This window comes from Mercenaria mercenaria, chromosome 1 (assembly GCF_021730395.1).
Source record: "Mercenaria mercenaria strain notata chromosome 1, MADL_Memer_1, whole genome shotgun sequence".
Taxonomy (NCBI): Eukaryota; Metazoa; Mollusca; class Bivalvia; order Venerida; family Veneridae; genus Mercenaria; species Mercenaria mercenaria.
Window position 1 is genome coordinate 96,769,745 of NC_069361.1, and position 13,058 is coordinate 96,782,802.

The following is a 13,058-nucleotide window of genomic DNA, read 5'->3' on the forward strand; positions in this document are numbered from 1 at the left end:
TCCATAGCAAGTGATATGTACAAGTTGTTAACCAAAAAAAAAAAGAAAAAAAAATATATCCCGACCTGCTGACCCATATTTTTTTAAAGTCCGTGACCACAGGCACCACTATCGGACCTGGGACAAAAATATTTTGATTTCATCCTAAATGAGTTCAAAATGAAAAATATGTAGTGAAATATGAGCCCCGATCAAAATATACATATGTCTACTGAAGGCCGGAATCTCGAGGATCGAGCCTGCGAGCAAAGGGTTCACTTCCCGGGCCGTTGTGGAATAAATTCTCTAGACAATTAAACAAACTACCTATCACCATTTCACGTGTACATTTAGCTACAAAATGAGACCAACTCCAAGTCTCTAGCCCTTCCCGTTCATGAAATATCTATCAGAAAACGAGTGCCTTTCTGCTGCAAGTTCCAGGTAGATAGAAATGTGGCACAACGAAATGGTACAAAATCACGGACTAAAAGATGTTTGTCAGCCTAGCAAGTGTCAAATTAATTTGACATTAATAACAAGTATTACTAAATATGCAAACTATGGCCACTCACCACCGTCAGTAGCATCAGCTACACGTGATATTTACTTTTTTATTTTTCAGTCGGTCTTTCAATTGTATTATCCGCCATTGAAACCGATACGATAATATCAGAGTAATTTTGTGCGAAACGATGCGCTTCTGTCGGAGGTGTGTCGCTATTGGCCAATCAGAAGTTGCGTTAATAAATACCTTATGAATTCTGTTCAATGGCGTAGCATTCAATTGAAAGACGGTGGAAAAATTTGAAACGCCAAAATCGCGTCTTTGAGATGCGACTGAAGATTGTAAGTGGCCCTAGTTTATATATTTATTTATACTATTTAGTATTTTTTATTGAATTTGACCCTTGCTTGGCTGACAAACATCTTTTAGTCCGTGATTTCGTACCGTTTCGTTGTGCCACATTTCTGTCTACCTGGAACTTGCAGCAGAAAGGCACTCGTTTTCTGATAGATATTTCATGAATGGGAAGGGCTAGAGACTTGGAGTTGGTCTCATTTTGTAGCTAAATGTACACGTGAAATGGTGGTAGGTAGTTTGTTTAATTGTCTAGAGAATTTATTTCACAACGGCCCGGGAAGTGAACCCTTTGCTCGCAGGCTCGATTCTCAAGATTCTGGCCTTCAGTAAACATATGTATATTTTGAAGGGGGCTCATATTTCACTACATATTTTTCATTTTGAACTCATTTAGGATGAAAACAAACATATTTTTGTCCCAGGTCCGATACTGGTGCCTATGTCCGTGACCAGAAACAAAACTATTTGTTTAGCCTTACAAATTAACATCTTTCAATATAGCCGCCTTATACCAGTATTTTCAGAATGATTTTCATGTGGGAGGAAAAAGTTAAACATCAGGTTGTGGTCGGTCTTAAAGTTAAACTATAAAGCTATACATACGCTTATTTTGTAAAAACAGGATGAGCTTCTTGTTTTATTTACTTCCTGGTTGCGCATTGAAATATTATTTCATTGTGACAATCACTACGGTGACGGGTCAAAACGGCCCAAATCCATGACGGTACGTAACCAAAACGGCCCAAAACCTAGACGGCCCATACCATGACGGACCAGTTTTCATTAATAACCAAGAATAACCAAGAATTTCAAATAATTCTTTTTATTTATGTTTTATTAATTTACATAGCAAAAATGACAACAAATTTTATTATACATATAATTGGACAAGAGGGCAGGACACGAAAAAAACATAAAAGTAATTAATTCATTTATAGTGATAGAAGCATTATGCAGATGATTATAATAGGATTAATTACGCACATCAATAAACAGTCGGTGCACTTTAAGAGAAGAGACCAATCAAACTGCGAACATAATTATACTGAATTGCAATCAATCAGAAAAAATAATTGTCCCTTAATATAATTTTATCCTAAATCAACTATGATCTTACAAAATAGCATCTTTAATTTGTCATAACGGTATATTACGGTATATTTAATATATCTGGGCCGTCCTGGACTGGGCCGTCTTGGTCTGGACCGTTTTGGATTTGGGCCGTCCTGACCCGCATTCACCACTACACTAAAGGTATGAAGGTATTAAATGCCTCCGCTACTATTTTCTATATAAAATTAACAACTTATAACATATTTTTATCAAGATTTCTAGCCTTTCACTTCCTGCGAGACTACCCTTGTCTTGAAGGTCTGTCTTTAGGCAATCAAAATATACCCAAAAAATATGGGGTTGACCATAATGCAGTGAAACCATGGTCACGTGACTGAGACACGTGATGAAAACGCTAATATTGCGTAGGTAGACATCAGGAAATACCTACTTTCACTTTCATTTTACAAGGCAGCTTCAGATCAACTTTTGAAGCATATAACGTAGCTTAAAATCATCTGCGGACATTCCTTTTTACAATCAAGCATCAATAAAGCTTATATCTGGCATGAAAATGGCCTTTACTAGGCGGGAAAATTGCACTATATATTGATATGGACTACATTCGAGTGGACCACGGAGGCATATCCGGCTAATTGCCCCCTTCATGCCTAAAGGCTCGATAATACAATATAGGTTAAATACGCCTAAATATAATTCCCCATAAAAGGCTATGTAACAATAAAAGAAATTGTTCTTTGTTTCATATAAAATTCAGCTACTTCAGAACATTTTTTACAGTTTCTGGATTTTCACTCCGTCGTAGACCTATTTTCCACAAGATATCCATACATTTGCTTCAAGAAAATGAAAATAAAAAGGGGTGTTGAATAGTATGCAGTGAAATGCAAGTCAACTGAAGTCAGGTACCCTCATATTGCCGCATTTCAGAAAGCGGTCCGCAGAATAAACACCCTACTTTCGTTTTCAAGTAAACAAATCGAAAACATGCGAATATTAGCATGAAAAGTGTCCTATCTTATGTAAAATTCATTCCACGAGTGAAGGAATGCCCATTTGGCCCCCGATTTACGCCAAAGAAGTATAAAATACACAGAATGGCAACTGGCTGTAATCTCGCGTGAGCTCGTGTCAGAGCGTGATTCGGCGTTATCTTACTAAAAACAAACATCGGCGAGCATGGAGTTACAATTTGTACCTTTGAAAATACATTTAAAATACATGTTAGCTTCTAAAACAAAATTAGTTTAATGTGAAATGGTCTTCAGACACGAAGTGCACGTTTTTTTTTTTTTTTGCCATCGAAAGAAGCGTGGTCATACGGTGATAATTATTTTACCGATGAATAATTGCTTTCGCATACAAAATGGCGCGTGGAGAAAGCACCACTTTCGGTAAACGAGATCTCGTTTTTTTTTGTCACGGGAGGTTGGCGAGATTTGCTCTATATGCCTTTCAAGTTGCCAATCTATTTATTTTTATAGCTCTTTGTTTACGCGCAAATGCGCAAAAAATGGGAAAATTAGGATCTGTCTATTAGGGACTTCTTTCGACTACACCACGGAAGCACATTTTTGACCGAATTACTGCATTATAACCAAAAGAATGGACAATGTTAACGGACCTTGCACACACTGACGACTATTCTGTCTTATGACTTCAGATGAAATTTGAAAACAAGATTTAAAACTAAACCAGTCATGTGTAAACTTTTTATCATGTTGTACGAAAAATACCCTTTTCACCTGAAAACAAGTATCTGTGTCGAATGGCTAAAACAAGCAAGATACAAGATACAAGAAGCTTTATTTTACGTTGGGTACAATATAATAAGTTAACATTAGCTCATGAGCTATTTTCCGACAAACATATATAAAACAGAGATTAACAATGATAAAGCAGCTAAAAAGGTCGTCCCAAATTGGAAACCATGATATTAAAGATTGAAGAGACAATTATGTAGGTATATTCCATATGATATGTAGTGTATGAGAAAATATATGTTCAAACAGCGTCAAAAGTTTAATTATAAACTTAATTCCATATGATATGCATATACAGTACACTTACTTAAGTACTTTTCTAACGCTGTCAGTGGCCTTTTCGCAATAACTTTAAAACTACCAAAGAGAACTGAATAAAATTTTCAGGAAATTTAGAACAATATGTAAGACATGCTTTGATACAAAATGAACAATGAAATAAGTCTAAAAACAACAGATTTTGTTACTAATCCGACGAAACCCAGTTTTTCAAAGTCGCAAATGTAGCCAGTAATTATGCTACAGTAGTAACTAACGCGAATGTTAACGGTTTTCATTAGAAATATTCTTGCAAATTTATAATAAATTGAATTTCGGATTTTTATTTATAATTGCTGTCATTTGAGTTTATATGCATGCTTCCAAAAACCGATAAATAACTTTCAGTTGCTCAAGTAAGCATTGCTTTATTTTTCCGATAAATCGTTTTTAGATGAGGCGCGTGCACGTGAAACTTATGCTGACTGGTAAATAATACAGAATAGAATAGTTTTATTATGCAATAAACCTGACAAGATTCATGAGCATAGCATCATATACAATTCATAATCTAAAACATGGTATGGCAAGATGACAAAAGTACAAATTTGATACAAGTTTCACTGTCTAAATAGATTGTTAAACGGGAGAGACAGCATGTATTAGATCAAATAGTGTTTGGAATAGTTGTTTTAACATAGGTTAGTGTTAATATGTATTTATATTGTACAAAAATAGAAAGCTTAAAATTAAGACAGCTATATGTATATCACAAGTGTACGTCTACATACCTTTAGACCCTATTTGTATTATTTCTTAGTTCAAAAGCTTTGTATATATAAGGGTGGTAGCCCTTACATCGCACAAGCTTCTGTTTTTCTGTTTGGCTTGGAAGGATCCAATAGCAAATGATTAATACATCATTGTGTATCTTTAGAGTAAACTGTTCAATTGTATTACATGTATTCCTTAGTAAAATTACATACGGTATGACTCTAAGGAACACATGTATACAACTACAATGTTGGTATACTTAATTGTTGTTTCAGATGGTATATTCTTACCCTTCTTTTAAGTGCATATGAATTTTAGTGTATAAAGATGTAAACTACCTCTTTTACGGATATATTTAAGTGAAAGTTTTTATCGTAGTTCAGATTATCACTGCTAACCAGTTCACCCTTGATCTGATCATGGATGATATCTGCTTTTTAAGGCATTTTTTATAATGCGCATATAGTGCCACGGTTTTCAAATTTCAGTTTCTTAATAGTACTTAATTTATGGCAGTTTTTTTTTAAATATAAAGGTTAGCGGAGGTAATCTGACTTTTATGCAATGTAATTAGTATATGAATGTGATCTGTTTTTGTGTCTCTTATAATTCATTTATTGAATGACCAATAACATGTTAGATACATTCGCTTTTTATTATGTCAATTGTGAAAATTGTAACAGGTATGTTGGATGAGACGTAAATAAACTATATATATATATATATATATATATATAAATGGATAAATTACGAACATCAGTGATATTATCACTTTTGAGTAACTGTAAAAATTTTAAAAAGCTAGGATGGCGCCAGAAATAATTTCTAATATACTGTTTTCGGAGGTTTAAGAAATCCTGGCATTCTATAACGAAATGATATTCGTCCTCGAGTGCATTACACCTTGTACATTTACGGTCGTCATAAGGGATACTTTCTGGTTTTCTCCATCTGCCTGTTTCCACTGCAAGTCTATGAGAGGCTAGTCTTAATCTAGACAGTGCAAACCGAATTTTTTTTATAGTTACAATATCCAAATATTCATTAAATTTGAAGTCAAATATATTTCTATAAAATATAGCTCTACTGGATTCGTGTAAACTTGTTCTTAAGTCTTGTACGTATATGTCCTTAATACGTTGTTTCAACTGACGCAGAAAGATGTTGACATCCCTTACTCACTGTGAAAGCCAGACATCATAATAACCTAACCTTGATAATATATGTTTAACCTGTGAAACCCAATTTATTTTCTCTGGATTTAACTCGACATAACTTTTTTAAACAATTATAGACCTGTTTAATATATTTGTCTTCATTAGTGTTACAGATTTTCAACCAGTATTTTATAATGTTTAAATTTCTGCCATTTTGGAGATTCATTCTACCCGTATCTCCATAAATGAAAGAGTTCTGGGTTGAGACTTTAACACCAAGTAACCTTTTACAAAAACCTAAGTGTATACGTTCAACTTGTGACCCTTTGTTGAATCCCCATACTTCAGAAGCATAATTAAGTATTGGTAATATGAGTTCGTCAAAAAGATCAAGAGTATGCTTAGGTTGTAAGTCTGTAAAATTATATAAGTATTTATTCATTTTAAAAATGGCTTTTAGTGCTTGGCCTGCTAGCATCTTATCTGTCCCATTAAATGATCCGTATGAGCTAAATAACACTCATAAATACTTAAATTTGCTTAAAATTTCCAATTCTTTATTTTTGTATATAAATCTTATATTTCTGCTAAGTCTACCCCCTTTTCTAAAAACCATGATTTTTGTTGTTTTTTTTTTTTGCATTCACTGTTAACTTCCATCTATCACAATACTCAGCTAAAACATCTAAAGAATTTTGTAACCCTTCCGCGCTTTTGGAAAATAAAAGGATATCATCTGCGTATAGAAGTAAACAAATCTTTATAGTTCCGATGTCAATGCCTTCAATGCCTTTTAATAAAATCACTGTCATTAAGGTACATGCTAAACAGGAAAGGGGACAGGCTCTCACCCTGTCTGACCCCTAATGTACATACAAAACTTTCGCTTAATGAGTCAAAACTCTTGATCTTTGACTTAACGTTGTTGTACATAGATACATGTATTTTCGAAAATTAAAAATATAAATGATTAAATTCGAGGACATTTAAAGCATTTATTAGGAAACCCAGCACGCAAGCCTACATGGGGCCCATATGGGCTATATCTGGGCAAATGTACCATATGGGTCCCACATGGGACCCTTATTGTAAGTATTGGCCCATATTGGTCCCATATGGGACCCATATATAATGTCCCAGTGATGTAAATTACAAATGTATTCATTTTAAGTTTATATGTGGTGTCACCAGTATACAAGTTCATATTTTAAGTTTTCTTCGAAAAGTTTTATATTTTTTGAAGTATCAGAAGAAACATGCTTCCAAGAAGGGTCCCATCTGGGTCCCATATTGTAAGTATTTGCCCACATTGTACCCATATGGGACCCATATACAATAACTCAGCGATGGATATACCAATGCATTCATTTTAAGTTTAAAAGTGATGTATCTAGCATAGAATATAGTTTTTTATGGTTTCTCTGAATGTCTCTACGTTTTCTTTTCTCTCAAAAAGAAACACGTTTCCCAGAATGGTCCCATCTGGGTCCCATATTGTAAGATTTGCACACATCAGAGCCATATGGGACCCATTGAAGTGATACAGCAACGTCTTTACTTTAGGACTATAAGTGTTGTCACTAGTATAACAATCCTTTTTTCTATGTTTTCTTTGAATTCTAATACATGTACATTTCTTTGGTCTCAAAAAATATGTTTCCCAGAAGGGTCCCATATGGGTCCCATCCCAGCAAACAAAAGACGTCTTAAAGACGTCTTTATTTGATTGTTTTATGGTCATGTCATCTGTGAACAGAAAAAAGACGTTCTTTTCCGTTGTTTTACCTACGAAATAAAGACGACTTTTAAAAGACGTTTTAAAGCCGTCTCTGTCTATAAGAAAATGCAAGGTTTCGTTCTTCTTAGCTGCAATAACATTGACAATATAAACTGTTAGCAAAAAAAAAAAACTATGCTATTAGACATACCGGAATGTTGGATCGAAGGTTTGATAATTTTCTTACTTCATAATAGAAAGGACGGGTATAGCATTTTTATTGTATTTTCAAAATAAAATTAATAGGGTTACAAAATCATGAAAATGGACTATTACTAGTAAATGATTTTTTGCACTTCCGAAATTATTCCTAATTGTTATTAAAATTCGACTGTTGTCTAAGCTATTTCAAAATTGTGTAATTACTTTTTAATAATAACATTCATTCATTTTAAAATATTCAGGAATGCTATACTGGACATTGGGAACATTTATAATACATGTTTGTAACCATGGTAACTAAGGGTCCATCTCTCTCTACACATGTTATCTATTAGTCACGCCAATGGTTTACACACTATTCAGTTAATTTGATGGAGGTTTAAGCTGCAATACAGAACAAGTTTATTCATCATGTACAGAAGGGACCAATGCAGAAAAAGTGAGTACAATACTTTAAACATTATTATAACATAATAATTGTATTATTATTCGTCAATAACTTTACGTACTTATAAGATATCTATTTTAACATCATTTGCTTTTTTTAAATCTGCATTCTATTTCCTTAAAAATATCTCATACTATAAACTTAGAGAGGACATCTCAGAAAATGTTGATAATAGTTTAAATGCTTCCATTAAATGTTTAATCAGTACCTTATTTATCAAAACTGTTTTTGCATTTCTATTTAATTTGCGGGAAAATGATGAATGATAATTATAATAAAAACCCGAATTTAATATATTTCAGGTGATATTAAAGCTATAAATTACGACTTACTTTTTTTGCAAATAGTCTTAATTTTCATGGACAAATGCTCAGACTGACATTATTTTTTCTACTTTACAGAATGCCTTTACAAAGAATCTGATGAAGTGAGTTGGAAATGCAATAGATCAAGATAAAAAGGTCCACAATGATTCTGAAACAACTACATGGGCAGCTACAATGTTTCGGACAGTTGACAATATCAATCAATCAATAAGACCCATACAATTCCAGAACGCCCCTAAATGGCCCATACTATATATACGACATGGGACCCAGAAAGATCCCACATGGGTTATAAGATCTGGGACCCATAAGGGGCCCACATTGGTCCCATATAGTATATCCCATATGGAACCCATGCCAAAATGGTTTGCAAAACCCATCTGGGTCCCATATGGGTAGCCCATATAGGTCCCATATGGGAACCCATATGGGTCCCACATGGGTCCCATGTATGCTTGCTAGCTGGGAAGTTCCTTGATTTTATAAAACCAGGAAAGAGCAAGAGCGATTGGTCTAATTGAAGGTGGCGCGAGTTACAATGTTGTAAGTGTTCATTTACTTACTTTTTTGACGGTAATCACTGTCTTGTAAGCTGTACGGCCGTAAATGTTTAGACACTTCCAAGATGGCGGACGCTGAAAGTCAACACAGGTAGGTGGTCCAGTTTTTCATTGATAACATGTTTTCTTCAACACTTTTAACGGCCACACTTATAGCAAATGATAGCGGAATAACATGTTCCTCCTCTGCATTATCTAAAAGTTTGTTGATTTCATTGTTTCTCGAATTATATTGACGCAAAATGTGCCAATTTGATAAAATTAAAATCGAATCGAGGAACGCACCTTATTTTCGGTCGTATCTTATTCAATAATCATATCTGTTTGAATATTTCTGTGGTATTTTGAAGCTTTATGCCGGTTCTTTACGATGGTAATGCTTGATTTTACGAAACATATCTGGAAATTTCAATTTTTTTACGATTTTTAAATTGTCAATACAGCGGCGTAGACTATACCAACATATTCACGCTGAGCGGTGTAGACACGTTTTTTTGTGAACGGTTTATACATAGAATTAAGCGGAGAAACTGAACGGTGTAGATACAAGTTAATTTCGTCTATGATAAAAATGCCACTTAAAAATATATGTAAATTAACTACGCGTTCAAATTCACTTAAAGTTCCAACTTCATTTTTGAAAATGGGAAAAATCAAAGTAAATCTGATCAAACCTATCTTAATGTTTATTGAAATTACAACATATAAGTTTCATAAAACTGATAATGGGTTATTCCCAATCAACTTAATACACCAAAAAAATCATATTTTTTAAAGGTGTTGACTTTTCTCATCAGATACGTTTATCAGTGAAATTAAGTTTGACAAAATTACACCTTTGTATCATGTAAAACTTTGTTATGGAAATTTAGAAACATTTACGTATGTAAATCAAAATTAACAATGGTTCGTTTTTGTTCTACGTTTTGCATAGTGTAATCAAATGAAACATTTCTTGTTAACTGACCACTTTCATATATCTTTCAAAATTACACCACTATTGTTTAACACAAATCTTACAATAACTATCATATTACAAATTTAACTATATTAAAAAATCTTTTGCTTACTATCTTACTTGATTTATACTAATTATTTTATGTTTGTATATATATGATAATAATTTTATGCGTAAACCAGAGGTATATCTGATGAAAGGCAACAGTGAATGAATGAACACATCTAATGAATGGAAATGTGAAAAAGAACTATTACAACAAACATTATCATAACATATGCATATTGTTTGACCGATTTTTATACCTCACAATTTTTTCTCCTGCATCGATTCTGTATAATGTCCATACATCAGTAAAATAAATAAAAAAAGCAGTTAAAAATTAATCATTTATTATGGTTAAAGTTTAAATGCAAATTCAGTAGGAAAAGTAGTATATAAAGAATACTGCATTTTCTCAAACACATCAAACACATTTTCGTAAACTGAACATCAGTCTGAACATCAGTTAGCAAAAAAAGCAGAGTCATTATCGTATCGACCCTTTGCCACGGGTCTTTCCATGAACGAAACATGCGCTTCCTTGTCATTGGATTCGACCTATAGGACTTTGCCCACATACTGTTTGCCCTCATATTTAGCCAAAACAAATGATCGAAAAACAGGAACTTTCATCTGTCACTTTACGTTTTCATTGTCAGCTTTACTGTCTTGGACTTTATTTAGAAATCTTTATGTTTGGGTTTTCTGCTTTACACTTTTGATATATATTCTCTAGATAATCATTGAGGATATGCACTTGTCTCTTATCACCTTGGTTCATGGGCTTTGGTATCTTTTTCCCAGGCATCTGAATACTGACATAATGTTCCCTTTCAAGGAACTGAATGATTTCTGTTTTCATCATGTTCTCTCTTCGTCGAGTCGTTTTCGACAAATAGGTCTCACTATTTTCGTGTTGGAACTTTTCAGCCCTTTTCTACCAAGACCTGTTTGCTTTCTGATTGTGTCTAACACTTACACTTTTTTACTATTCTCTCACTGACTACTCTCATTATACTCTTTTCATTGACTGAGATGTTGCTTTTCTTGTGCTGCCTCTCTCCCTTCAGCAATAATTGCATTTGATATCTCCAGTTTTTTTATTACTTTTCTAGAATGATTCTTTACTCCAAGAAGATTCAGATCATGTTGTGATCTAGGCATCATTTGCATTCTTGTTGTATCATTCTCAAACGAATTTGTGCTTGTGAATGGACTCTCGGTTTCCTTTAGCTCGTAAATGCTCCTTTTCCAGGTATGATTAATCATTCTTCTTTTTTCTCTCTATATATTCTTTTTTATATTAAGCTCGACTTTTCGCCATTATAGACCTGAAAAATGAAAAAAGTACAGATTTTAGCATACGTTCTTAATGAAAATGTGTAACAATTACCTGTGCAAATCACCTTTTCACATTTGGTGAATAGTCTGGACATAGATATGCATTTGATTGACACAGAAAAAAATCATCAGATACGTTCACCCATTTTATAGCCAACCGTTAGCATCAGTTGTATACATCAGTGTATACACTATAACCACTCCACATGTACATGGGAATATACACCAAACATATTAAAAATCAATGTATGTTTATTCTAAAAACGAAAATTACTGCTGTCAGATCAGATACGTTAACTTCTTTCTGAGTGTCAACAGTAATAACACGTGAATGGCATAAGCCTATAACAGAAAACAATGTATACACCATTCAAAACTTGTATCTTTTTTCGCTTAATTCTATGTATAAACCGTTCACAAAAAAACGTGTCTACACCGCTCAGCGTGAATATGTTGGTATAGTCTACGCCGCTGTATTGACAATTTAAAAATCGTAAAAATTTTGATATTTCCAGATATGTTTCGTAAAATCAAGCATTACCATCGTAAAGAACCGGTAAAAAGCTTCAAAATACCACAGAAATATTCAAACAGATATGATTATTGAATAAGATACGACCGAAAATAAGGTGCGTTCCTCGATTCGATTTTAATTTTATCAAATTGGCACATTTTGCGTCAATATAATTCGAGAAACAATGAAATCAACAAACTTTTAGATAATGCAGAGGAGGAACATGTTATTCCGCTATCATTTGCTATAAGTGTGGCCGTTAAAAGTGTTGAAGAAAACATGTTATCAATAAAAAACTGGAACACCTACCTGTGTTAACTTTCAGCGTCCGCCATCTTGGAAGTGTCTAAACATTTACGGCCGTACAGCTTACAAGACAGTGGTAATCATTATTTCGTTTTTCAGAAATTTGTATGTTTTGTACTCTTTCAAGTTGCAAGAATGCTGAACGTGCACCGCACCTCAGTAATACGTCTGCTACGTACACACAGAACGTTAGGCTCTGTCCGTGACCTGCCACGCCAACCCAGAGGACGTGTTGTTACCAGAAACCAGGACAGAAACATTCCGAATATACACCTTCAAGACAGGTGATGCCGAGCTACTGATACATCAAGGGTAACAGTTGGAACGCATGGCCGCCCTAGCAGCGCCCAGACTGTGCGCAGAAGTTTGAAGGAAAATGTTGTGCACTGCAGACGCCCGTTTCATGGGATAATCTTAACTGATCAGCACAAACGAACCCGTTTACATTGGGCTCAGCGTCACTTACGGATGACCAGAGCGGACAGGGCGGCAGTATTATTTACTGACGAAACATATCATGCTTTAATTTATACAATAAAGATGGTCGTGTACGAATTTACCGAATGAGAAATGAACGATTCAGAGATATCTCACTCCGGGAGAACTACGTTCCAACATAAGTCAAGTCTCATCGATGTCGTGTTTTCGTTTGTCGGTAATATTTTGCAACACCACATCGATGAGACTTGACTTACATTGGAACGTAGTTCTCCCGGAGTGTATATGTGTAATCGGAAAGAAACCATTTGCTTGG

General features: G+C 34.2%; 1 protein-coding gene across 5 annotated transcripts in view; it reads right to left on the reverse strand.

Moving 5' to 3' along the window:
• Positions 1-1,571, reverse strand: part of LOC123529524 (uncharacterized) — a 29,233-nt gene extending 27,662 nt beyond the window's left edge. For 2 of the 5 annotated variants that reach the window (XM_045309900.2, XM_045309907.2), the window contains exon 1: positions 1,448-1,519. Coding sequence is in view for 1 of the 5 variants with exons in the window: in XM_045309893.2 (XP_045165828.1) it covers positions 1,448-1,504 (57 nt within the window). In the remaining 4 variants the exon portion in view is untranslated. Of the gene's footprint in view, positions 1-1,443 lie in introns of all 5 variants that reach the window. The other 3 variants (XM_045309893.2, XM_053517934.1, XM_053517943.1) reach the window with 3 other exon arrangements.
• Positions 1,572-13,058: the final 11,487 nt, after the last annotated feature.